The sequence below is a fragment of the Anarrhichthys ocellatus genome, unplaced genomic scaffold, assembly GCF_004355925.1.
Source record: "Anarrhichthys ocellatus isolate YVR2014 unplaced genomic scaffold, GSC_Weel_1.0 scaffold37, whole genome shotgun sequence".
NCBI lineage: Eukaryota > Metazoa > Chordata > Actinopteri > Perciformes > Anarhichadidae > Anarrhichthys > Anarrhichthys ocellatus.
In genome coordinates, this window is record NW_022280067.1 from 4086360 (window position 1) to 4112785 (window position 26426).

A 26426-nucleotide genomic window follows, 5' to 3' on the forward strand; every position below is an offset into this window, starting at 1 on the left:
CCAGATCCTCCAGCAGAGACCGGTCCACCGTGGACAGACCCAGATCCGGCTTCTCTACAGCCTTGGACCTGCAGTCGGAGCTCCAGAGGGAGGAGGAGAGCTCAGCTCCCGGCAGCAGCAGCGTCTCCTCCTCCTCCTCCTCCTCCTCCAGGAGCAGAGCTTCTCCTCTCTAGGTGCCAACACCGACACCACGCTGCTGGAGACCCAGAACGTATTGCTGGATCCGCTGGAGGGAGGGAGGGAAGCACGGGAGAACCAGAACCAGAACTGAGAGGGGCAGACTCTCAGACCCTGCTGCAGTAAAATGAGAGGTTTTCTAAAGAGACTCTGGTGCTCAGAAACACATTTCCCACAAGGACGGCCAAAATCCACACAAACTGAAAGTTCCTCGTCGTAGCTTTAAATGACTTTAGAAACAATCATAACAAATCTAATCATTTTATTCATTTATTTCAAACGCTCTGTTCTTCCGTCCTCCAGATCCACGAGAAGGATGTGATCGGAATCGCCCACCACCCCCACCAGAACCTGATCAGCACCTACAGCGAGGACGGCCTGCTGAAGCTCTGGAAGCCTTAAAGGTGTTTCAGCCCAAACTGAGACTGGACGTTCTCGCTCTGGACGCCGCTCTGCCCGTTCTGTTCTCTTTACAACACTGGGGGGGGTGGGGGGGGGTGTCACTGTGAACTTGTATCCATGTTGACGATATCAGCAGCTCACCTTAGTACAGGTGAATCTTCTTTTTTTTCCTACGATTGAAGCCGTGCAGCTGAATACAACCAATGACAGTTTGCGGTGTTGGAGCGTCGGCGCAGTAGAACCTTATTTACCTGAGACAGTTTGTTCAACACAGAAATGACTCATTATTACTTTTTAATGCGACGTCATTTTCTTTTATGCCATTCATGAATTTGTAAGCGTAGGTTCGAGTTCTTTCGCTTTTGTAAAGAAACTCTCAAAATGTGAAGCAGACGTGTGATTATTATTCTGAACTGGTCGTTACACATTATTAAGGAAGGTTCTCACATTTCATTCATTCATCCGTGATATTGTTTCAGGTAAAATAATTTAAGGTTCTGCTGTTCAGAGACGGGAGCGGAGGTGAGTGTAGATACTAGTTACTCGGTTTTATTTTGAAAATTCCACTTTTTGTGTAAATATATTTTCTATTTGCATTTTAGTTTTTCTCCAAGAACACCTGGTTAAATAGTATTTTGTTGTTTGTGTCTTTGTTTTCTTCCCTCTTTTTAAATTTCAACACAAACATGTTATGGCATCACTCCAAATTCTTTTATATATATTTTGTATCCTGAAATGATTTAGTTCTTTCAACACGGAGAACCAAATAATACATAAAATGAATAATAGTCATTGTAATACGTTTGGAATGAGACTTAATACGCCGGATGTACAAATGTCCCATTAATATATCTTGTCTGTGCCATTAAAGCTGTTTAACCAGAACAATGATGAGAAATCACCTTTTTAAAATGTGTTTACTTGACGTTAAGAGAACCTGAAAATGTAAAAAATAGTTTTTAGAAGGTTTCAAGAAACGAGGACACCAGATGTCACTGTACAGTCTTTACTGAACTTTGTTGTTTGGAGACTTCAGACTTTCAAAAAATCCTAAATTTCCAGCCGTGCGTGCTGCTGTGAAAGGAAGAGGAAGCGCTTGATCCCTGAATAAACTGGTCTGATGGTTGTTGGTACAGCAGCTCTGTGCAGAGGAGTGGAAAGTCAGCAAGACGCACAGCAGGATGTTGACTGCGCCTTCAAAATAAAAGCAGTTTTTTTTTTTCACTTAGCATGTTGAGTCTGAAAGTCTTAGCTGCTGACTTTGCATCTCTGCTGCATCTGTTGTCAGCTTTTTCAAACATGCTCTTAAAAAGAAGATGGATTATCTCATAATAAGCAATGCAGAAGAAAGATAACCTATAATCTTGTTAATGTTTTGCCCCTTTTATAATAGTAAAGTAGAGGGAAAAAAAACTTTTTGGGGTTGGTGAATGCTCCATCCAGCTGACATTGCAAAAAAAAATTTTCATTAGCTGCAAGCAATGCTCATTGTCATTATTGATTCATCTGATTATTGTCTTGAACAATAGTTTTGTCAATGAAATATTACTAAATTGTGATAAATGTCTGTCCACAGCTGAAGGTGATATCGTCAAGTTCCTGAATTAATCCAACCGTCTGTCAGAATAACATAAATATATTTAGTTTTGAATCATATCTGACGAACAAAAGCAGCAAATTGAGATGCTCGAATTGGATGATTTGAGGAATTTTAAGCTTCAAAAATGACTTAAAAGGTTAATAGATAATCAAAATAGTTGCAAATGTATTGTCTGTTTCAACATAAGCCCACTCTTTCTCACTACTATTTATTGCCCTTAAAACATACTGTATATATCGACACAGCTTTTATTCTTTCAATGTGTGACAGGAAGTCGTTTGTGCACTGCGGCTGACTCGATGGTTCTGCAGAGTGGCGGGTCAGGAGGTTGAATGAGTGTTTAGTGTCAGAGGGGTTCCTGCAGGGAAGAGGTACTATGGGAGTCGCTCTGCACCTCAGTCTGCTCTTATTTCTGCATTGTGGGTCGTTCATCCTCGTTATCTCAGTGAGCTCCACTGTGGATTCACATACAACTCAGAGCCCTTTTCCTGCAGACAGAACCAACGCCACTGAGCTCCCCACCACGAGGTTCACAACCAGTTACAGCAAGTCAACAGCTAAACCTCCCAGAACCACCACAACTACTAAACATGTGACTGGAGACACTGGTGAGACAGCAGCGTCCAGAAAAGACACAAGAGAAGAAGAAGAAGGTCCTTTGGAATTGGGTGAGTGGATAATATTATCTAATGTTTGTTTTAACTCCTGTGGAACTGTTCAGTGTGACCATTTAATAATGGTTAAATTAAGCTCTAAACATTCTTGCAATATTAGTTTTTTTACTTTACCGTTTGTGTTTTACAAGCTGACTAATTGTTCAGTGGTTTGTGTCACACTACTTTCCCCATAAACAAACAGCCATGCTGGTAATGTGTGTACAGTAATGTGTTACTATGCAAACAAACACAAACTCCCCTGAGAACAAAGTAACCAGAACTTTGAGGAGCGAATGTGTTGTTTAGTTTGCGTCTTTAGAACATGGATCTACAAACTCTGGGAATAAGACATGTTCCTCGGGTCCCTCAGACCAGACCCCGATGTGTCAAAGTTTCCAAAGGTCAATGATTGGTGAAGTTGCAGCTCATGGTGACACTGCAGGATTAAAATAACAGACAGTACAATTATCTTTCCTGGTTTCCAGAAGCCTCTGAGATGTTCAGACTGCTGTCTCTGCATATCTGCAGTCAGAGACTCGGTGTCCGAGGGGTTGGGGGAGGATGTTCCACATTCTACCCTGAACGCTGTGAGACATTTTAGCTGCATGTGTTTTCTGCTGATGAAAACCAGATGGGCTGTGTGATGCCTCAAAAACAAAAAGAACAAGACCCCTCACACTCCTCAAAACCAATCGCGTGGCCTTTCAACTGACTGACGCTGTGAGCTGCAGCCAAATGGCTGTAATGTAAATAGACAAACAGCCAAAAACTCATTCAGGCATTTACATTAATCCAGTCTGAGGTTTGAAAGCCTGGTTTGTGCTGCTTGATGTAGTCCTCCATCTTAAATGTAGCTATAATCCTTCCAATCAATGTTAAAATACCCTTTTTTCACTTTCTCGCTGAGATTTAGACCAGGAGATTGATGCCTCTCTTGTGTATTTCAGTTGAATTTGAAGCCACAGCCTGCAGCTGGTTAGCTTAGCTTAGCATCAAGACTGGAAACTGGGAAACATTTAGCCTGGCTGTGTCCAACGCTCAAAACTCCACCTAGCAGTTCACTTACTAACAGTAAGCTATGTATTTTAACCTTTGAGCAGAGCCAGGCTAGCTGTTTCCCTTTGCCTCCAGTCTTTATGCTAAGCTACGCTAACCGGCTTCTGGTGGCTGCTTCAAATGTAACAGACATGCGAGTGTTATCAATCTTCTCATCTAACTCTCAGCAAGAAAGTGAATGAGCGTGTTTCCCAAAATAGTTTTTCCTACAAAGGGAAGTTTTATTCTAAATGGTTCTTCCTGGTGTTCTGTGTAAGTCATGTTCTTCAAGCTGTTTCCTACTCTGCATAAAATGGTTTGCATGTTTGTAGAAAGGAGGTCCACCAGGAGCGTTAAGGTAGCAAAGACGCCCCAAACGATCCCGAGGAAACCCAAACTCATCACCAAGAACCCGAAGGTTGTTAAGAAAGCCAAACCTCAGGTCAAACACAGCGTGAGCCAATCAGTGGTCTCGGAGACAGTCCCACGTATGTATGGGGGGGGGGGGGGGGCTAGCCCCGATGTGTACAGTATGTCAGTCAGACAAGGGTCACATGTTGGTGGCAAATAGTTTGAAGTGCTTTCACATGTGGGGTTTGCTCTGTCAGGACTCAAGTGGTCTCAGGGGAGTTTTGTTTTGATCCATTAAAACTTTCTGCACCAACTTCTGAAAGTTGAATGATGAACATGAAGCTCACTGAACACTGAACTGTCGGTTGAGACAAACCCACCCAGGAAAGCATCAAACAATATTAAACTATTTGCTGGTTTTAACACAAAGTTCAGACCCAGATCTGATTCATGTTGTGTCCCATGCTGAGTCAGCACATACTGTCACATACTGTCTGAAAACAGCTGCCAGTCTTCTTGATACACAAATAGAAAGGTGATCAGGGAGCTGCTGGCGATGAAGATGTCCCGTATCTTCATTCACTGCAGACATCGTCTCCTGTCCTCTTCCTGTCTTTGATGTTCTATTTGTCCAACTTTGTCTTCTTCTCCGTGTTGCTTCTCTCCAGCTACTCTCTCTCTCACACACAAACAAACTTTATCTACTGTGCTTCAAGAAAAGTCATTATAACCATAACCCTAAAACCGAGTTCTGACGTTAGAGAATGCTGTAATACACACACACACACACACACACACACACACACACACACACACACACATAAGGTGTGGAGGTGTGGTGTACTAGTGTAGTTAGTTTCCTTTAAGTCTGTTCAGTCGCGGCCGGCTCAACTTCCAGGTACCAACACACACCAGCTGTTTGGTGTATTATGTCTCTGTAAATGTGTGTGTGTGTGTGTGTGTGTGTACCAAGTCTTGTATATACTTTTGTTTTGATGAAAGAAAGACAGCAACATTGGAAATGTAGATGTGATTGGTGGTTATCATGTTTGACTCGCATGCACTTTGCACAACTACAGCGTAGACATTGCCAGACAGCCTTCTTTGAATCAGGATTCGGGATCAATTAGCCGGAAGGTCACGTCAAAAGAATCCAGGGAGAAGAGACTCAGGGTGGGGAACATCTTGGGGCTCCATCTTCCCCTTGTGGTTCCTTCAAAGAGACGAAAGAAGGCAACAAGGAAGTGACAAAGGGGGTTTAGGGATGTTAAAAGTGAGATACACAGGAGAGTGAATGAAGCTCTTCTCCCCTCAAAACATGTTTCTCTGGTTGCATTTCAGGACCACCATGTGCTTCAAGGTTTAGTCCCCAAACCAACAAACAATCTTCAGTTATTGACCCACATAATCAGCTGCTGGTGGAATGCTTCACAATAAATGCTTTTGTTCGTTTGCTCTCTGGCTCAGCTTCAGTAGGTTTCAGAAGTGTGTGGTTCAGCAGGAAGCCACCGGTCAACAGCAGCAAAGACATGTTTTTAAGAGTCACAGAGATCCAGCAGGACTACAAGGCAAACCGGGGGGGATGGGTCTTTATAGGAAACGCCACCTACACTTAGCATTCATTTATTCTGCTTCTATACTGTAGACTGAAACTTTTCAGCAGCCAGCAAAGCTTCCTGGCAGGAAGAGCTGAACCCTCCAGACAATGAGAGTCTGTCTGAGTCTTTAATACGGCAGCAGAGGACGCTGGACGGGTTCACAAAGACATTTCACCCACGAGAGGAGAGATTTCTCTGTTTCATGAAGTCATTCCTCATTTGATGTTTTTGATGATGGTGGTGGAGAGCATCGTCTGGCCTCTCTCTGAAATCTCCCACAGGTGGAAATATGGTTATTATAATATAGCCTTATAATTTCCATAACGATCATTCTCATCACACATCCAGTGAGCCCTCCCTCAACCTCTGGAACAATGACTTCTTCTTACTTTGCCGCTCTGCCTTCTACTGTTATAACATTAATCTACTGTCATGTTATAATAATATTCTACTGTCATGTTATAACATTATTCTAAAAGGTGATTAAATCCTTGTTGACTGTCAGAATGTCCTCCTCTGGGTCTGGAGTCGCTGAAGATCAAAAACAACCAGCTGAGAGCGTCTTCCTACAAACGCAGAGGCCTCGGCCCGCACCGCGGCCGGCTCAACATCCAGGTACCAACACACACCGACAGCAAACCTGCATCTATGACATGCTGCCTGCAGATCACACATATCACCGTGTGTGTGTGTGTGTGTGTGTGTGTGTGTGTGGAGTCTTGCAGTCTGTTTGGCTTCTGTCTCTGTTTCAACGCCCAAAGAGCTGCAGTTGTTCTACCAGCTGTTTGGTGTATTATGTCTCTGTAAATGTGTGTGTGTGTGTGTGTGTGTGTTGCAGTCGGGGATAGAGGACGGAGACATCTACGACGGAGGCTGGTGTGCTCAGCACAGGGACATGAAGCAGTGGCTGGAGGTGGACGCTTGGCGGCTGACTCGCTTCACCGGTGTCATCCTGCAGGGCCGCGCCTCCATCTGGAGGTCAGTACTGACGGTCAGAGTGGATGCTGGGAAATGTAGTTTTGTAGAGAGGTTCCCTTTAAAAAGCAGGGGATATTCTGTAATCAAGCACTGACCTCTAAATTCAATCTAAAAGTTAGCAGTGTACTTTTTATTGGTATGTTTTAAGACATAAATACCAGGCTTCCCTCTGTCCTTGTCTTCTCTTCCTGCTGAAAGAAGTTTTCTCTAATGGTGCATCATATTTTGGACTTACTTGCACTGTTTTCGGTGTGTCCCGTGGAATGATATGAACTACATGTGTCTTGTTCACACACAGTTGGAACATGGTGCATTCCTACAAGGTGCAGTTCAGTAACGACTCTCTGGTCTGGAGGCCGTCGATGAACGGGACCGAAGAGGCTGTGAGTCAACGCATTGTTCTTCTGAACCCTTATCTCTCTCTAGAAAAAATAGACACCTCATTTTAACATGTATGTATTACTAAAGATTTCACCCATAACCCCATTCTTCCCCCATTCCACCCTAAACCAAAACCTCACCCCAGCAACCCCGAATGACTCCACCCCCCATCCTCTGGTAGGAGTGAATCTTAACTTAACTAAGCTCCAAGAAAACTCTCCAGGACGTAAACAGCTGCTTTCCATATACTATTTCATTGCCTTATGTCTTAAAACTATAAATACGATGAGTGAGTACTTACCTATACCAACCGAACATTCTATTTTTCACTAAATTATTGTACTAAATCACTTAATGCTTTCTAGGAATTGTCCTAAAAATGAAAAAGTACACCAGCAAGTTATTGGAACATTTTCAACAAAATTGGTTGGACACTAAGGGACGTTGCTAAGTTGGCAATACTCGTATGTATGAATTGATATATCATATTCTGTCAGAGAGGAGAAAGTCGTGCTGCTGTTTTACTGGCTTTTGGCACATTTCATTTTAATTCTTTTTTGGTCATTTGTAAATTACCTGTTGTACATTTTTAAGTAAATGCTTCATGTCGACACTCCTACACTTGATGTTTGATGTCAGTTAAGGGAAGAAAATAAGAAAATGAAAGTCTTGACAGTGTAATTTACACTGTTTTTTTTGTTCAAGATGCTAAACAGGTTTGTACACTTTGCAGCCATGGTTGGGTTTGTTTATTGGAGTGATCTTTGTGCCACAGCTGACCATGAAGTGTCAGTTGTGAGAAGATTCTTTCTCATGGAGCATCACACTGGTTTAAATGTCCTTGAAAGTCCCTGGCATTGTGATTTCATGTTTTTGCATCTAAAACCACGTCGTCTCCCACAACACTCTGAAGGCTCCTTGTGTTTCACCACGTCTCCTTGTGCTGCAGGTGTTTGAGGGAAACCAGGACTTGGAGACGCCCGTCCTCGCCCTTTTCAACACTTCCACGGTGGCCCGCTACATCCGGATCAACCCTCAGACCTGGTACCAGAACGGGACGCAGGGCCACATCTGTCTGAGAGCCGAGGTGCTGGGCTGCACACTCCCAGGTACCGGGAGCCAACTGCTGGGAACAGTGTTTTTTAATAGACATTTAATGTGATCACTTTTGTTCTATTATTGGTCGCTGTAACACGCACACCTTTACCGTTATCACAGATCCAAACAACATCTACGCGTGGCAGACAGAGCCAACGGAGTCTAAAGACAAACTGGACTTCAGACACCACAACTACAAGGAGATGAGAAAGGTAAGAGCGATGGAGTTTAACAAGAAGATCGTGTTCTTCAATCTGCTCACTGAGATTTAACGAGGACATTTCTTGGCCCGCATAAAAAAGCTTTGCCATCAAGAGATATATTCTATAAATAAAACTCCAGTCCTGGGTTGACACACCGACCAGATTTTGGTTTTTGCAGTGAGTCTAGGAAGCTCCCACAGTGTGTGTGTGTGGTCTGGTCTCTCTGATTATGGGAGACTTCCCTCCTTCATGGCAGCGTCCTCACGGTGCTGCGGTCTGTTTTGGAGATGCCGTCCTGCATCTGATGGTCAGAAAACAGCCCACAGAAACAAACAGACATCCTCATTCAGCCTTTTAACACAACGTAGACAGGTCCGACATATGAGTGAGAGTTTATGATGGGGCTGAGAAGACACGATGCCACCCGCAATAATTTCATATAAATCATTCGTCCCCTTCAGTTACCTCATTGAAATGTATTGAAAATGTTCTGCTACAGGAGATAAAGCCTTCACACCAGTATAGTTTCCATAGACGCCACGTCTTCATGAATGGGCAGATCATGAGACCTCTACCACGCAGCTGTTCAGCTTCTTTTTGTTGTTGTTTTTGTGTCTCTTTGTAGTCATTACGCATCTCTCTGTGGTTTTGTGTTGCTTTGCAGTTGTTTTGTGTTTCTTTGTGGTTATTTTGAGTGTCTTCCTTGTGGGTATGTGTCTCTTTGAGAGACATTTTGAAGGCCCCGGGGCCCCTGACACCTAAGACCTCTAGGCCCGTTCAGTAATCCATGACTCAGTTCTTCTGTAGCGTTTCTCACAGACTTAATATTCAACGCTGTTTTGAGTCTGAGATGTGTTCACACTGGTAAAAGACAAAATGTGGGTCTTTGTTGTCGTTTCCCAGTTGATGAAGTCGGTGAACGAGGCGTGTCCCGACATCACCCGCATCTACAGCATCGGGAAGAGTTACACCGGTCTGAAGCTCTACGTCATGGAGATCTCCGACAACCCTGGGAAACACGAGCTGGGTGAGACACAATGGAGACACAAACTCTACCACAGGACATCTACCATGTTTAAAAGGAACAATCTCACTCTAAGGTTCATCATATCTAAAATGTAGAAGATCTAATTGGTTCATTTTCATCATTTTCATCAACCAAAAGCTTAAAATTGTTATACTATTTTCAAAATAGTACATTCTTGCACCAGTTCAGGATTAAAGGTTATGAGTTGGAGAAGCTCAATGACATATTGAAGTTCAGCCTCAAAGACTTTCTTCTTTAACTTAAATTGCAGTCTTCCACTCACTGCATAGTTGCCACATTGCTTCTGCTCCATGAGAGGCATCATTTACTGGAATGAGGGACAGATGCTTTGCGATCACATGATCTAAGGGGTCAGAGGGGACTGTCACTGTATCCCAAACCCAGTCCAGCACTGTGTGGAACATAACCCTACACAGACCAGAGCTCCCCTTCGCTGGCTCTGAGACGTAGCCTACAAATGTTTTCCTTGGCCTCCTTCGATCTGCCCACATGGCAGCAGAGTGGAGAGGTTTTTGATGCTGCTGTATTGGCTGTGCCACTGATACTTGTTTTGTATATCTCAGTATGTCTAACTGGAGATTAGATAACAAAATAAATACATCGCAAAGATGAATTGCACATCAAAGGGTTACATTCTTAAAGGTAAAGTGTGTTACAGCAAACAGGCAAAGTCTGAAAACCAGATCAAAACCTCACATTACCTTAAAGAGTCTTATCTCTGTGAGGTGTTGCTGTATAAGTTGTATAAGTCACACTGGCTCAACCAAAACATAGATTGAAGAACCTCAGTAGTGCTTCCAGCTCCAGTTATTGAAGTAACGCCATCAGACCGAGTCAAGAGAAACTCCTCCTCATAAACGTTGTGAGGAGGACGTGTGAGGTTTCAGAGCTCCCTGTCGATGCATGCGGACCAAACAGGAAACAGATCCAGGCCTTTCAGCGCGGTCTGTGAAAAGAGGTACTTTGAAAGCACAGGTCGTGTGAGAGTATGACAGTTTCTGAGGATGATGTAGCACGCTGCTACCCTCAAAAAAAGATGCTTGGTTGTGATTGTAAATAGACTTTTCTATCTGTTTGAACTGGTTTTGACTATAAAAAAAGCCTTAAACATGTCAAAAGGTAAATGCACATTAGAACCAGTGCTCTTAGCTCTTATCTCTTAATCCCCCCCCCCCTGCAGGAGAACCAGAGTTCCGGTACATTGCGGGGATGCACGGGAACGAGGTGCTGGGCCGAGAGCTTCTGCTCAACCTAATGCAGTACATGTGCCGGGAGTACAAGCGGGGCGACCAGCGCATCGTCCGCCTCGTCAAAGAGACCCGCATCCACCTTCTGCCCTCCATGAACCCTGACGGATACGAGAAGGCCTTCAAAAAGGTGCCTGTGCATTCAGACCCAGAGTGTGCGGTGGTCTCTGTGACGGCTCCGGACCTGAGTAAACACAAAAGGCTCTATCCCCCCCCCCCTCTCTCTAATGTGCAGGGCTCAGAACTAGCGGGGTGGGCCTGGGGTCGCTACAGCTACGAAGGCTTCGACATGAACCACAATTTTGCCGACCTCAACTCGGAGATGTGGAACGCCATCGAGGTGGAGACGGACCCGTCCAAACTCATCAACCACTACTTCCCCATCCCTGAGCACTACACCTCCGAGGAAGCCTTTGTAAGTGTTATGTGCACACGTCACTCCCACCATTCATCCTACTCTCATTCTCTTTTATCCTCCTTATCGCTTCATCCTGTTTCTGTTCATTTGAGAAACAGCAGCACTATTAGTGCTAATGCTGGAAAAAACAAACACATCAACAGTAACTCTGCGAAATTGAGATTCCATTAATAATAAAATACACAAAGAAATGTTTGATATTGTTTATAGTTCAGGGAGTTCCTTCCTTTCAAGGCCCTCACAGGTGTTTTCACTTACTCTGGTTGATTAGACTTCTGATTGGACCGTAGACTGATGACACGTGTCGGAGCAGAGTGAGGGAGATGTCAATCAAACACAGCCTGAACACGCCCACACAGTCACGAGCAGAGGTCTAATCAGGGAAAGTGAAATCACCTGTGTGAGGCCTTTCAGACGCGACGGTGATCTAAACATTACGTGTTAAGCTTTAAATTCCATTTGGACCACGAGGCTTTGACTGCACTTCTGTTGGTTTTTGAATAAAATAATGATATGCTGAAATTGAATAAATACTCATTTATGGTAAAAGACAGACAAATAAAACAACACAGGAAGGTGTATCGATGACCAATAAAAGAAACTCTTGCTTGAAGAACAGAGGTTATCTATAAAACCGGTCTGATGTGGTGAAAACATCAGATAAATGTCAAAAAAACTTAAAAAACAAACATTTGCACATATAAAATATATTGGAGTCCATCTTCTGACTGAATCTCCAACTCTGACATCAGGTGGCGTCAGAGACCCGAGCCGTCATCAACTGGATGCAGGACGTCCCGTTCGTTCTCGGTGCTAGCTTCCACGGCGGAGAGCTGGTGGTCACCTACCCGTATGACATGACCCGGGACTGGGCGCCACGCGAGCACACGCCCACTGCTGACGAGAGCTTCTTCCGCTGGTTGGCCACGGTGTACGCCAGCACCAATCAGGTAAATCCCCGTGTCACTTCCTGCTGCCGTCTTCAGGAAAGGTGCATTATTATGTACTCACTATCTTAAATATAAAACCAGGTGATGTCCAACCCAGACCGGCGGCCCTGCCACAACAAGGACTTCCTCAGATACAACAACATTATCAATGGAGCCGATTGGCACACCGTACCAGGAAGTAAGAATGTGTTTGTCAAAGTAAACTTATGTGTGAACTTAACGGCAGACAACCATACACTTTTTAAAGTATTTTATACATTGTTATATTTATGTATAGAGTTTATCAGGTGATAATCTCAGTGCCCGATTTCATCTCTTTATATCATGGAGTCAACTGCTAATATTTCACCATGGACCAACAGCAATTAAGTGAAACAACACCGTAGTGGGACTCCATCAAGGAAGGCTGAAAATATCCATATGTGTGTTTTTCTCTCCTCGCAGGTATGAATGATTTCAGCTACCTGCACACCAACTGCTTCGAGGTGACGGTGGAGTTGTCCTGTGATAAATTCCCTCACGTCAGCGAGCTTCCCGTCGAGTGGGAGAACAACAGAGAATCTCTGCTGGTCTACATGGAGCAGGTCTGTCTGCTTTGTTCGAGTTCTGCTGAGATGTTGATCTGATCTCTTCTTTCTTTTTACAGTGCATTGCTATTTTATATCAGCAACAATAAAAACAAAACCATCTCGTTGTTGTTGTTTTAGGTCCACCGTGGCATAAAGGGGGTGGTTCGTGACAAAGACACAGAGGCTGGTATAACAGACGCCATCATTAAAGTTGATGACATTGATCATCATATTAGATCAGGTACAGTCTCACATCTCACATCAGAGATTAGTTCTCATCAGAGGAAAAGTATCGTAGGAATAAGAAAATATGACATAAAAAAGTCTCAACAATGTCATACCTTTGTTGCCATAAAGATTTTCACCAAAAAACATAAGAAAGTCAGTTTATTATCTCATGAATTAAAAAGTCAAAGTAAAGTATGTCATTTTAAAAAGTGTCATAAACAATTATAGTATAATTTGTCATAAAAAGTCACCGCCCATCATCTGAACAATGTCTGCTGTCTCTTCTTTTCCAGTTACTGATGGCGACTACTGGCGGCTGCTGAATCCCGGTGAGTACCGGGTGACGGCGAGCGCAGAGGGCTACTACCCGTCCTCACGCACCTGCCAAGTCATGTACGACCACTACCCCACAATCTGCGACTTCCGCCTCACCAAGATGCCCCGACAGAGGCTAGAAGACATTTTGACCAAGGGGGGTAAACTCCCCAAGGACCTGCAGCTTCGGCTGCGACAGCTACGCCTGCGTAAGCTCCGTGTCGCCACCAAGGCCATCAACCAGAGGCGGACGGCCTCTGCTGCCAAGCGGGCGAAGAGGATGTGATCGATGACTGAAGACAGGAGAACAAAGCTGGACTTGGTTTAGTTCACTGGATTCATGTCGCTTTTATAACCAAAAAGTCCAGTTATCAAAGAGAACACAGCTTAGAGCAGCTGAAGGTACCGTTACTCAGCTAAGGCCAGTGATGTGGTGGCTCTCTCAATTAGAAATGAATGACCAGGAGGATTTAAAGTGTTGACTTTCAGCCGTCAACGTGTTCCCATGCGGGAATCGTTCCCTTTTTATACACTGCAGCAGAAAAGAAAGGTCTAGAGTTTCTACACCGGCAGTGTAAACACTCATAGTCACTGTTTATATTCATATCCATTGTGCCAGAATGCAGAGCAGAAACATCTATGAATGTGTCATTGTCTTAATACCTGTATTGTTGAATGAAGGTGCAGAGTGGAGGTTGTTGGATAGAAGCCCTCACCTCTTTGGATTGGTACTAAGACCTGGTCACTTAAATCATTAAAGTAAAAACATTTGTCATCACACTGGATGTGATACCATTCGTTAAATGTCTGAACTCCATATAAAAATGTCACAAGATGTCATAAAAAGTTACGTTTTCCATTATTTTATCAGTTGTCTTTATTTGTTTTTTTGTTACTCACCTCTCGTTTCAGGTCACTTCACTTCCTGCCTTTGTGTGTTTTCCCACCACTGATTGTCTGCCCCGCCCCCTGATTGATCCCACCTGTGTCTAATCACCTGCACCTGTCCGGTATATTTAAACCCAGTGTTCCTCGGTCTCTGGGCCACTTTGTCCTCGTCATCGAGTGGTTTAGATTCTCCTCGTGTTCTGACTCTACCCGTGTAACGAATCTCTGCTGTTGAATAAAGACTATTTCACCTCGTCCTGCAATTCAGTCCTGTTTTTCCTCAGTCGTAACAATAGTAAAGTTTGTCCTTAAAATGTCATGAAAAAAGTCCAGAAAAAGCCACTCTTCTTCTGTCCACATTTACATTACAGCAGTGTGGTGACTCACAGGATCTAAAAGAATGAAGGACTATAGAGGAGTAAAAGTGATGACTCTCAGCTGTCAAGGTCTTGAAAAACATTCACGTTTCATAGACGGCAGCAAAGTGACAGGGCGGTTCCTTCACCGTTCAAAGAATGTTAATGTAAACTTCCTCAGATTCTTCAGCAGTTCCCACAGTTTCAATTAAAACCCATTGAGCAGGATGCAGATCCAAACCACCATAACTGTCCTCTGTGATTGTTGAACGATGGTGCAGAATGGAGGTTGATTCTGGGACCAAAAAGTTGCATTTCTGAACTCCAGAGAATCAAGACGTTTGGAGAGGAAACATTAACGGAAACTTTATTTATTATATAATTAACATTTGACTTTACAGTTTAAAAAAAAACCAATAAAAACTAGTTTCACATTAGAATAGCAAGCTTCCACTTGACACCGTTTCTCATCTTCGGCGGCATCAGGACCTCAGCAGCTACAAGAGGAGGAAATGTATAATGAGGAACAACGTTCAAAACAGGAGAATCGCTGTGACCTGAGAGGTCATGAGACCTGTAACGCTACACATGCTGCTGACCTGGTTGAGAGGCTGCAGGTCTCTGCTGCTGCTGGAAAGAGGCCATGATGCTGTTTGCTGTCGAGTTTGGCCCGGTGAGCTGAAACGCACCAATGAGACCACAGTTACGTCAAAAATACAACAAAAGTATAAAAAAATATATGAACAACACTGCATTGTTATTCCTCATTAGTCCATGGAAAGAGTTTAATCCTGATTTTACTCATTCGTTACAGCAACAGACCTAAAATTATACTAAAACCAAGTGTGTGTGGGGAAAGAACAACATATTACTGTGATGTTATATTGTATGATATTTACCGGAGCTTGGTTGTTCTGCAGGTTCTCGAGCCACACCTCAGGAACAGCCGCCTCCATCATCTGCAGAGCCTCCTCGTAGGCCGGCTGCAGCTTCTCCGCCTGTTTGTCAAACTGGAACAGCACCAGAGCCTTCAGCAGGCCGTGCACCTCCTCTGCAGGAAGGAGGAGGAAACAGTTTGGGACATGTCCAGACAATGCTGATTAAATAGTGAAGAGCCGTGAAGCGTTCGTACCTCTCATCTTGTCCACAGTGGTGAGGATCTCACCCAGAGCGTACATCAGCGCTCTGTCCTCCATCGGGCTTCCTTCCTTCAGACTCAGCTTCTTCCTCTCTGCTTTACGGCGGTTCTTTGACGATCTCCTGCAGGCGAGAGCGTGGACGTTAAAAATGAGTTATCACAATTAATCATGTGGGGAAAAAATCACCAGAATCGGACAATTTGTAGTTGTTTTTGTTGGTCTTACGAGGAGACGCGGGAGTTGCTCTGGGAGTATTTGGAGCCGGTCATCACACTGCTGGCTTCAGAGTAGAGCTCAGCATCAGGGCAGTCTGGACCGTCCTCATCTGAGGGAGAACACAGACGGTTACTGACAGATTAATTATTATTCTAACGGCAGAATATCTTCTCTACTTAATGAATAGCTTGATTCTCTCCCTCTTGACCGTATTTAGACATATTGTGGTGATAGTACGACTGGAACATATCGGGAATACAGATGCTGCTGTGCATCTGGTCCGATTCCTTTCATTCCATAAAATCGTCAAAATATGTTCAAATCAAACACGTCATTTCTGACTTCTTCTCACCCAGCATGTCCAGCCTCGCCTTCTCTTTCTGCTCTCGAACCACAGCCAGCCGGGTCTTGTGCCGCGTGAACGTCGCTACTTGGGCCTCCAGGAAAGCCGTCTGGGTGCCGACAGCTGACGCGAAAAGATATTATCACCGTTCAAATGTTTCATAAACAGGAGGAGAAGAAGAACTGTCCGTCACATGGCCGAGTCAGTGTGACTGATCCTTACCTTCCAACAGAGCAGGTTTGAGGTTGGTTTCAGTGATGTCCTGTCGGTTGTGCATGTAGATCTGAAGCACACAAAGAAAACACCTCATGGTTTTGTCAAAAGACTAATAAATGAAGAAACAAAAGTAAAAAGACAATCAATGACTGACCAATCGGAGCGCCTCCTCCCAGACTGAGCCAGTGATCAGAGCCAAGATGGCCTCCTCACAGTCCTATTGGAAAAGAAGAGTGATTTTATTTACAATATTTAAACTTTAACTTCATAAGTAGACACTTTTTCTGCTGCAGAGGATCTTACTTTGGCGTACTGGTCCAACAGCAGAGCAGCTTCAGAGTATCGTCGCTGTTCAGTCAGCTTCTCTATAGAAGGAAGGGAAACTATTACCATGTCTGACCAGCTCACCGGCTACCTGTCTGTCTGTCTGCGTGCCTGTCTTACCTGCCAGGTCCCTGGCCAGCAGAGCCAGCTGGTCGGGCTGTAGTGGGATCTGCTGCGCCGCACAGATGGCGTTCCTCCAGCTGGAGCTGCTGGCGAAGGCCTGCAGGGCGCCGACTGGCTCTCCGCATCGCCAGAGCAGCAGGCCGGCCTGCTCCGCCTGCTGCTGCTCCATCAGGTGCTCAGCGTAACAGCAGCTCAGAGCCTAGAGGTCACAGGTCAAAGTAAACGTGTTTTAACCGGATTAAAGATATAGTGGACTAACACACACCAAGACCATTTTCTCAAGTTCCTCCACCACGAATCTCACAAAAGCACCATTTTAAATATTCTGTTTACTAGAGATGAGCTCAAAAGTTTCTCGGAAATAAGTCATTCAGCGTGAAAAAGCTTAAAATAAGGAAATCTTACTAATAAGTCGACTTATCGACTAAGAAGTTCAGCCTTATTAAAAATGCCCCAAATAATGACAGTTGCCCATCGTTGGTGAAGCAAACACTGATGACATTAGACAAGACAGCACTGAAATAGTCTTGAGTAGCTGTGTTTGTGTTTCTGTACCTTGTATTGAGCCCCGTCTGCTGCGTACAGTCGCAGAGCTTCACTGTACAGCTTCTGCTCCTTCACGAGCTGCAGAGCTTCATGGAAATGTTCGTCTCCTGAACACAAATCACAACACAGATTGGGTCACAGAACCAAAAACACCAACACACAGCCTGCTGTTCCACTTCTTTTAGGTTAACAGATCAACATCTGTTGGTTAGTCACGTCGGTGAAAGGGGAAGAGCAGACAGAAGCATTCACACTGACCACACTTGCTGAGGTGATGCAGGGCCTTCCTGTAGCGCTTCAGGTGCTTGTCGATGGTGAAGCGCTGGTAGTTCGTCTCCAGGCTCTTCAGCATGTTTAAGAAGGGAAGGTACTCTTTGGGGTCCTGCAGGGATTATAAACAATAATGAAGAGTGTAAAGCATTATTCATGTTATCCTGGTGCTGCAGTTTCTGGCTGTGGAATGTTGGAATCCATCTAAGATTTGTGAAAATCAAAAAAGTAATCTATTCACAATTTGAACTAGTTACCTCTTGTTCTCTTCATATCCTGTATTGTTTTATTATTTTGTACACACCCTCCTTTCTGGATTAAACTTCATCACTTGTGTTTTCCACAAACATTCCACACAACATAAAAACAACAGTAAACAAACAGGAAGAAGCTCTTCTCCTCCCGTCAGAGCTGATTGTCTAATGAGATTCTGAAGCACCTTGCGGCGTAACTTAACATATTAACGAGTGAATCTGTGCGATATCTGGCAGCTCAAACACCTTGTCTCGGTTTTGGTGCATACATCTGCATATTAATGAGGACAGAATGTCTCCTTGAACACTTCTTCATGCTTTAAGCAGCAGAGGTCATGAACATCACAGGAGGTCGGTGAACAGAAATGAGAGCTTTATAAACAACCTCATTAACATAACCAGTGCGTCGTCGTACCTTCTGGGATTTCTCGGCCACCATGAGCACGAGGTCGAAGTCGTACGTTCCCAGAGAGTGTTCGTACAGGTCGTTGACGTTGACGAGGAAGAGGAGGTACTTCAAAGCCTCTTCAGCACTCACAGCACCGGGAGCATGAGGAGGGTTAACTGGACGAACACAGCACACAATGAACAACTCCAACATCACCTGCTCCTCTCTCTGTGTGTGCGTGTGGCTGAGCATGGCTCGACAGAAATGGTTGCAATTGTCAACCAGTTCTCGGCCTTTGGTTGCCATCAGTGGCTAGTGTTGAGCCCCGCTGAGTGAAACAGAGCTCATGGTATCAGTTTAGGGTTCCTGCAGGTCACCAGTGTGCTCACCTCGAAGCTCGTGGACTTTCTGCAGAGCGATCTCCAGCTCTGGAACCGTCTTCTTCACGTGAGTCGTCAGTACGGACAGAAAGAACCTGGAAGGTTGACAACATGATGGGTTTATATCTCACTACTGCTCTGTCTGTTTTTAAGACTTCTGAACCAGGCCGCAGTCCCGTCTCAAGCCTTCAGGGGGCGTGAATGAGTCAAAGTCTCTTGAGATTCTAAACACATGTTTCTCAATAAGTTTCAGGATCACTGACTTGTTCGGATCCATTGACTCCATGGCGCTACGTAAAGCATCACAGACTACATCCACCTTCTTCTGCCCAGAGACCGGCTGAGTCTGGACCGAGCTGTTCTCAGGGCGGGGGTACATGGTGCTGGTTGTATCCTCCTCCCTGGGTACCAAAGAGGGGAAAACAATGCACAATACACAAGTAAAAATACTTGTTTTACCTTTACATGAAACTGAAAAACTCTAACATGTAAAGAGTCTTACTTGAGCTCAGTGAGGAAGAGGTTGATGTGGCTGATGGAGCTGAGCTGTGTGATGAAGGTCTGCATGTTCTCCAGCAAAACCTGCAGGAAGTGAAACATGAGAGCCGTCATGAACGCTGTTTGAGTTTACACTTTAATCCTAACGTATGAATAAACTGCCTGCTGTAGACAAGAAGAAGCTGTGAAGTAACCGAACTACTTGTTGCATCGTCGTTTGTACCTTCGGGTTGTGATCATAAAGGAGGTTCAGGTTGATCCTCAGCTTCCTCATACACTCAAAGGAATCTCTGAACCTCAGACTGAAAAAACAAAACACGTTACAGATGCAGTATGGAACACTTTTAACACTTTGATCCCTCTGTGCTTCCAGGCTTTAAGTATCAGGCAGCAAAGTGTGACATTTACATAACATCAAGAGTATTGTTTAAGTATTTAAAAGAGTAAATTTAGTTAAAACTTATAATATAACACAAAACAAATACGATAGCTTATAGATAGACAGTAGTACCGCTGAAATGGAACCTTTAAACTGGGATTAAAGACTTTATGAATCATTTTACGTTGGAGATTATTCACTATTCTACAAGAAGTTGAGCTCAGAAATGTTATGCTGCAAACTATGACAACTATGTTTAACCTAAAGAAAGAAATGCCACAGATATCGTATTGTAGTTTTGTATTACTGACCCCATTTTATATTTAATTAACGTATTCATTTGTTCAGTTAAACGTAATGAATGTAAAATGTCCATCCAACTGTACATGTGAATTTATTGCATTTTATACGTCGTTAAGAACCAATAAAAAGACATTGAGCAAAGTAAAAAATCCCCATATAAGATGACAGATGGGTTTGGTGCAGTTAAGATCAGTGTTGGTCTGAGAGGATCATAAAAACAACAAGCAGCTAACATGAGTGCAGAATATCAAACTCACCTGTCCAACCACTTCCTGAGCTGAGCCAACACCAGCGCTCGATGATGCACCGTCTCCAGGTTCCCACGAGGCATCTGACCACAAACGCACCGAAATAAATCAGCAGCACTGCCGTGGTGTTTACACAGGAGGTAGTAACGTGTGTGTGTGTGTGTGTGTGTGTGTGTGTGTGTGTGTGTGTGTGTGTGTGTGTGTGTGTTAAACGGACCTGCAGAACCACTCTGGTGTCTTGCGGTACCACAGTGACGATCCTGGAGCCCCTCTCCACCCGCCGCAGCGACTCGTCGTTCTGACCTCCATCTGAGGCCAAGGCCGCCTGCAGCCCTGCGGGGTCAGAGGTCATTTAACTCAGCTGTACAGCCGTTTCCTGTGCTGGCGTAATATCAGGACTACATCGGTAACACAGTGAGGAGTAAATTACTTTAGTTAAAGTAACAACAAGGTGTGAGAGAAAGAAACCAGGTGATATTTAGTCTAGACTAGATTAACAAATGATAATCAGATGAATTAAAAAAATACTAAAATGTTAAACAGCTTTCACTGACTAAAATGCCCAGATGTTTAGTCACTAAATCCTGAATAATAATAATGTAAACAACAGGCTGTCGTTGGCACGGAGGCATAATAAAGAAGTATCAAACACAATGAACTCTACCTTTCACATCGAGCGTGGTCAGCTGGAGGCAGCGGCAGGTGTGAGAGTGTGTGGTGATGAGGAGGAAGTCGTTGCAAACGGCGAAGGAGGAAATATTGGAGGCCAACTGAGAGAGAAGCAGACATCAATGAACACATTTCCCATCAGCCCTTTCTCACTAAAAACACATTGAGAGAGCTGGTTAAATAAAGTTGACAGCGTACCTCCGTGTCTCCAGCGTACAGGTGGGATCTGTCCGTCAGGCCGAGTAGATATTCCTGAAGACAAACACATGCATTTAGGCCTGTTCACTAGAAGCTCACTTATATTGAGGCATGTTATTCTGAGTATCTGTGGTTCTACCTCCCCACTGATGCTGCAGAGGGCCGTCTGAACGCAGGGAACAGGGAAGTTGATGCTACATCTGCTGGAGTCACGCCAACCCCCCACTGACAGCTCAGGACCATCTACACAGACATACAAATAAATAAAAGTTGTATGTATGCATTTTAAATGCTTCTACTGTAAAATAAAGAAGGCATGCACAATGCTTTTGTTTTGATCAAATAAGGATCACTTGAGTGATGGTGACTCACCCCAGCGCAGCTTCCTGATCTGTCCATCCTCCAGCTGAAGAGCCACAGTGCCAGTCTGGGAGCAGTAAACCATGCTGACCACCACACCGTCCACTTCTATCTCAGACCTGCAACACAAAAACCCCGGGAAGAGGCATTTATTTTAATGGATTCAATCAGTAAGTTTAACAGGACAACAACTGGGCTGAAGGTGCTGCCACCCCAAAGTTCAGCCCCGCTGACCTGACAGTGAGCGTGTCCTCAGCGTCATGAGCGGGGCGGAGCATCAGCAGGGTGGAGGAGGTTGGCAGCAGACTGGAGCTCACACCCACAAACAGCTCGTCCTGCAGCCACAGCAGCTGCCGCAGGGCCAGAGGCTCCTCCTGCAGAACAGTCACTCTGCAGGAAAAGAGATTTCAGACTAAAGTCAACATGACACAGATTGATCAGTCGAAGTTAAGATAGTGCGAAGGCTGCAGGAAACAGCAGCACTGCAGGTTGTTTACCTGAAGGTTTTCTGGAGGACCAGAGGACGAGACATCGTGCGGAACCCATCTGATGTTTTGTCAACTTGTTCTCCTGAATCTAGTATTTAAGCCCAGAACAAAACAGAGACACATTAGTGTTTACAAGGTACATTTATTGTCATTGTACAACAGGGTTACGCAACAAATTGCAGTCTGTAGTCCCATTTTCTTACATAAGATGTTACTATATTATATGTGGAGGTTGGAGGATGAAAGAAGGTGAACAGGTTCTGACTGGGGTGGGTTTTGTCTTTTAATATCTTTTGGGCTATTCGCAGGCACCCCTTGTCACCAATATCCCTTCATTATTGCTGTCTTTAAGGACAACATAGTATAGCTCACCTTGGACGTAGACTGAGATCTGTCCGTTGGAAGTCAACGCTGCCAGCTGATTGGTCCTCTGAGGTTGGCAGAGGAAGCTCACCTGGTTGACTGGCGAGGTCAGCTGGAGCTCAAATGAACACATGGGAGGAGGAACCACACACTGCCTGAAGTTTGTCACCAGGATTTTATCTGAGAGGAGAGGGTTTGGATAAATATTAACATCCTGTTGGAAACATCCATCAGACCAATGTCCCCTCGTCTCACTGCCCCTCACCTCCATCAATCACGGCCACGTTGGCGTTGTCGGTGGCGTCCATCCCGGGGCTCCTCTCCGTCGTCCAGCCCCAGTCGTAGGTGACGCTGGTCCAGCTGCGCGTCACCACGTGGAGCCTTAGGGGGCGCTCAGGGTCCCAGCAGACACAGACCGGAGCCTTCTGAGAGTCTCTGCCGAAGTCCAGACTCTGCTTTAGGTACCAGTGGTAGTTCCCCACCACCCACAGCTGGACTGCAGAGGGAGCACGGGCAGATCCAGGTGGGTCATTCATATACTTAGTCATTTACTTATTGTTGAATGGGTGGGTCACATTGACACCAATTGACCAACTGTAGTTGAACTCACTGTACGTGTCGACTTGTTCGTCCTCTCCAGCAGCCAAGTCCTCCAGCCACACCGCTAAAACAGTGGAGTCACTGTTCCACAGCAGATCCTTCACCTGAAACAGACACAGTGTTTTATGATGCTTTTGAAAGAGTCAACGTGACTAACTGTAGTGCGTATGCGGGTCAGGTTTAGCTGATCGTACCCTGGCCTGGTCTTTGCTGAAGGGGAGGGTGAAGTCTCCGTGCAGCAGTCCGTTCTTCTCCATGAAAACCACACTATGTTTGTTGGGATGGCGCTGAGTGCTCGCTATCAGGCTGCCCGAGGGTCTGAAACAGCCGGAGAAGATTGACCGTAAACTCTCACTTCTAATATTCATTATTTTATTCCTTCATGTAAATGTATTATTTATCCCGGAAATACAGCAGAATCGTTCACACATTGGCCCAGTTCTCCAGATGGGAAAAGTTTAACGAACTAAAAGAAAAGACTGACTTCCAGCAGAGCGCCTGCTCCAGGCCGTTGATGGACTCGCTGGTGGCCTGCAGGACCCCCTCTCTGTTCCAGACCCGGACCTTCCTGGCTCCGGTCTGGAGACAGACGGCACTGACGGCAAACAGCTGACCGTCACCTCGCCACGTCACACGTGGCGTGCGGTCATCCCAGGCTGCAGCCGGCTGCACCTCCTGTCGGTGCATGTTTACATCATTCAGAATATTGTCATACGAGACTAAATGTTTGTATGCGTCTGTGGTTGAACACTGACCTGGCTCTTCCTCTGTGCTGCCTGTTTCCCCTCTGAGCCGTGGAACTGAGTCTCCTTCTTTCCCCAACCCACCGTGATGAACTTCCCTGCAAAACACACAAACGTACAGAAGAATGATACATTTTACATAATGTTATTGTTATTGAGCCAGATCATCTCCTGACTCTCTGGATTTGAACCTCTGAGCCACCGTACCTTCACCAAAGTCGTCCTGGTGGATTCCAACCTCAGTGATCGGCTCAAATTCTTTGGTCATCATGATGATTGTTTCCTGACCTGTGAGAACAAATTATTCACACTTTATTCATTTGTAACACTGCTTAATATGTTTAACTAAGAATGAACTCACTCAGCATTGATCTGTAGCTAAGGCTTTATATGTATATCTACAGCAACAGGGTATCTTTGCCATAAAAAAAACTAAACTTTTGTTCATTTTTGACAGTTTTTAAACAACAAATGGTGCCATGAAGACCAGCTTCTCAGCCCACCTTTAATGGTAGCAACTTCATAAAAGTTTAGACGACCGGCCTTCACGAATAGACTTAAAATCGGGTGCTTTGTTCTGACAACTCAGCTACGAGAGTGAGGGCATTCAGACGGACGATTAAAAGAATTAAACTGAAGATTTAAAACAGTGAATTAATTATCTTTATAGATTACATGTTTTTGACATTTGTATAAATACTGACCAGTAGTGAGAACGACAAGCTCTTCATCAGGACTCCAACTCATCGAGGTCAGGCCGCTGTCCACACTGCCAACACACTCTAACTGTGGAACCATCACACACATTTTATAAGGACCCTCATTGACATAATGCATCCCCTTACCCCTTATACAAACGATCTCTAACCTTAACACTAAAGCCAACTCTTATCTGCCAAACCGCTGTAAAAGTCGGTCCTAACTTTCCAGCCTGTCTGTGCTGCTAACCTGGCAGGTCTTGAAGTTGAAGAGGACGACGTCGCCGCCAGCCGTGGACAAACATGCCGACTCCAGTTCAGCCAGGTCCTGCAGCCCGACCACCGTCCCGCTGCCGTCCTCCGGGAGGAAACCCTCAGCCGTCAACGAGGCCTCGCTGACCACCTGCAGATCAGAGTAAAGTGGATTCCTGATTGAAATGCGGCACTTTTCCTTTGTTATTTGTTTAAAATTGCATCTCCAAACACGTTACTACCCTCAACAAGACAAGCTAAAAGAAATGAGTAAATAAAGCTGGTATGCTGTTTGTCTCCTCCGCACAGCATGTCTTCCCCAGCTCACCTGGCCAGTCCGTGGGTCATACTCTGTGATGGAATAGTGAGAAGCGACCAGCAGCGAGCCGGTGTCGGCCCGCACAGATACACACTGAGGGGAGCCGGGACCCTGCAGCTCGGAGCTCCGCAGGCTCTTCAGCAGCTTCAAGTTCCGCATTTTACCTCAGGACCGACTGAAGAACACACGGAGCCGGAGTCTGGACCCAAAGGCTGCAAAACACAGGAAACAGCAAAAAATGTTATATGTTCGGTACTGAAACCATTGATATATATCTGTGTGATGTATCAGTACAATATCATTACTATTGTGTGGTCTGTATTAATGAACAGAGCCTCTACATGTTTGAACAATCATTTCTATAAAGGGTGTTTTTCAGTGTTTGCTTTTATGGAATATATTCTATAAGCACCAAGAATAACTCCTAAATATATTATTAGCAACATTGAGATATTCAGACACCGGTCTTGAGCACAGCCCTGTTGATTTAAAGTTAGTAGTTTCAGATTTGGGGACTAAAACAGCCTGTATTTTTCTGCTGTTATGGGGAGAAATCAAATGAATCAATACAATGAGAGCCATACTGTATATTCTCTCTCTTGTTTGTTGCTAACACAGCCACTACTTTAACGTTTCCATTGTCGGACACAGCCCTGACAAACTCTTAAGTATATGTAATAAACTAATTGGATAACAAAACCCCTATTTAAATAGTAAACGGCATAAAGACAGGTTTGTTATCATATTTGGCATTAATTCTACATATTCAATTGAGTACTTTCTTCTTCCAAGTTACCTGTTAGCCAGTTTCCTGAGTTTGTTCCAGCTTTACAGGGCAAACTGATGGTTTTAGAAGTAAAGACTACAGGGTGTCCGAAGATGGAACTGTGTGCTAGCTTACATTTCAACTAGCTAAAAGGAGCGAAATGCTAACTAGCGTCAGTAATCCGACCGAACAGACCGACAGAGAACGCTTTGGAACTTAATACAATTGCAAGAAAACTGTAAAACTCACCGAGAAACAGACGGGAGTAATACAACCTTTTAAATGTCCAGCATCAACAACCATCAAGTCAACAACACAACAACACACATGCGGCGCTGTCAGCCGCATGACCTTTCACCTCTGAAGCAGTGACGCGAGGCTGCGGCGGTGGCGCCCCCTGGCGCTGTGGAGTAAACCGTGCAGTCAAGAAAACATTACCAACTTTTTCTCTTTTATTTGTCTGTATTACATCTTTGTATAAATTGCAAAATGAGAGAAAAGTTAAGACCCGAAGTATCTTTAGGATTTATAGGATTAGGGATTAAAACTTTTTGAATGTAATTATGCATAACTGACCTAAAAACGAACTTTTTATTTCTATTGTAAGTCAACAGCTGCTTGTGTTACATTGTGTATTTTGATTTCATTCATGAGTTTTCTCTTATTTCTCATATATTTTTATCTGTTACTATATTTGTGTTCATGTGCTTTTAATAAAGGCAAAAACGTGTAGTGAATGGAAACTATTTTAACACACACACACACACACACACACACACACACACACACACACACACACACACACACACACACACACACGAACGCTATCATTATATCATTTTTCA

The 26426-nt window shown here is 44.5% G+C and overlaps 3 protein-coding genes across 4 annotated transcripts in view; 2 read left to right on the top strand and 1 right to left on the bottom strand.

The window, feature by feature from the left end:
• smu1a (SMU1 DNA replication regulator and spliceosomal factor a) overlaps positions 1–1453 on the top strand; it is a 5407-nt gene extending 3954 nt beyond the window's left edge. The window contains exon 12 of the mRNA XM_031866983.1: positions 481–1453. Within this exon, the coding sequence (XP_031722843.1) occupies positions 481–579 (99 nt within the window). The 3' untranslated portion in view covers positions 580–1453. The remainder of the gene's footprint in view (positions 1–480) is intronic.
• Positions 1454–1678: 225 nt separating this feature from the next.
• Positions 1679–14130, top strand: LOC116394138 (probable carboxypeptidase X1). Its single transcript, XM_031866982.1, has 14 exons — positions 1679–2847; positions 6325–6434; positions 6658–6797; positions 7096–7180; positions 8128–8287; positions 8397–8488; positions 9383–9506; positions 10708–10904; positions 11010–11189; positions 11945–12142; positions 12224–12320; positions 12587–12726; positions 12850–12952; positions 13233–14130. The coding sequence occupies exons 1-14, from the start codon at positions 2556–2558 to the stop codon at positions 13538–13540; spliced, it is 2226 nt and encodes a 741-aa protein (XP_031722842.1). The 5' UTR covers positions 1679–2555; the 3' UTR covers positions 13541–14130.
• Positions 14131–14414: 284 nt separating this feature from the next.
• Positions 14415–25930, bottom strand: elp1 (elongator acetyltransferase complex subunit 1). 2 transcript variants are annotated; one of them, XM_031866997.1, is made up of 36 exons: positions 25831–25930; positions 24825–25027; positions 24495–24647; positions 24251–24332; positions 23754–23834; positions 23559–23644; positions 23288–23478; positions 22998–23121; positions 22814–22907; positions 22469–22699; positions 22213–22383; positions 21850–21928; positions 21587–21742; positions 21365–21471; positions 21132–21235; positions 20993–21046; positions 20790–20895; positions 20343–20458; positions 20135–20208; positions 19419–19497; positions 19200–19279; positions 18961–19098; positions 18707–18792; positions 18345–18493; positions 17664–17787; positions 17415–17512; positions 16857–17058; positions 16716–16777; positions 16567–16629; positions 16419–16479; positions 16206–16319; positions 15863–15962; positions 15631–15758; positions 15398–15549; positions 15098–15176; positions 14415–14995 (listed from the first exon to the last, which is right to left on the bottom strand). In XM_031866997.1, exons 2-36 carry the CDS (start codon positions 24972–24974, stop codon positions 14928–14930), a joined length of 3942 nt encoding a protein of 1313 aa, XP_031722857.1. In that variant the 5' UTR covers positions 24975–25027; positions 25831–25930; the 3' UTR covers positions 14415–14927. The 2 variants fall into 2 exon arrangements, with proteins under 2 accessions (XP_031722857.1, XP_031722858.1); XM_031866998.1 differs by lacking the exon at positions 25831–25930 and adding an exon at positions 25612–25806.
• Between the last annotated feature and the right edge of the window lie 496 nt (positions 25931–26426).

Coding starts and splice junctions, on each gene's coding strand:
- elp1 (XM_031866997.1), bottom strand. CDS start 24,974: ATGCGGAACTTGAAGCTGCTGAAGAGCCTGCGGAGCTCCGAGCTGCAG. Junction 21,743..21,849: donor GTCCTCCAGAAAACCTTCAG/GTAAACAACCTG, acceptor CTTTTCCTGCAG/AGTGACTGTTCTGCAGGAGG. Junction 14,996..15,097: donor ACCTGCAGCCTCTCAACCAG/GTCAGCAGCATG, acceptor CTCCTCTTGTAG/CTGCTGAGGTCCTGATGCCG.
- LOC116394138 (XM_031866982.1), top strand. CDS start 2,556: ATGGGAGTCGCTCTGCACCTCAGTCTGCTCTTATTTCTGCATTGTGGG. Junction 10,905..11,009: donor ACGAGAAGGCCTTCAAAAAG/GTGCCTGTGCAT, acceptor TCTAATGTGCAG/GGCTCAGAACTAGCGGGGTG. Junction 11,190..11,944: donor ACACCTCCGAGGAAGCCTTT/GTAAGTGTTATG, acceptor CTCTGACATCAG/GTGGCGTCAGAGACCCGAGC.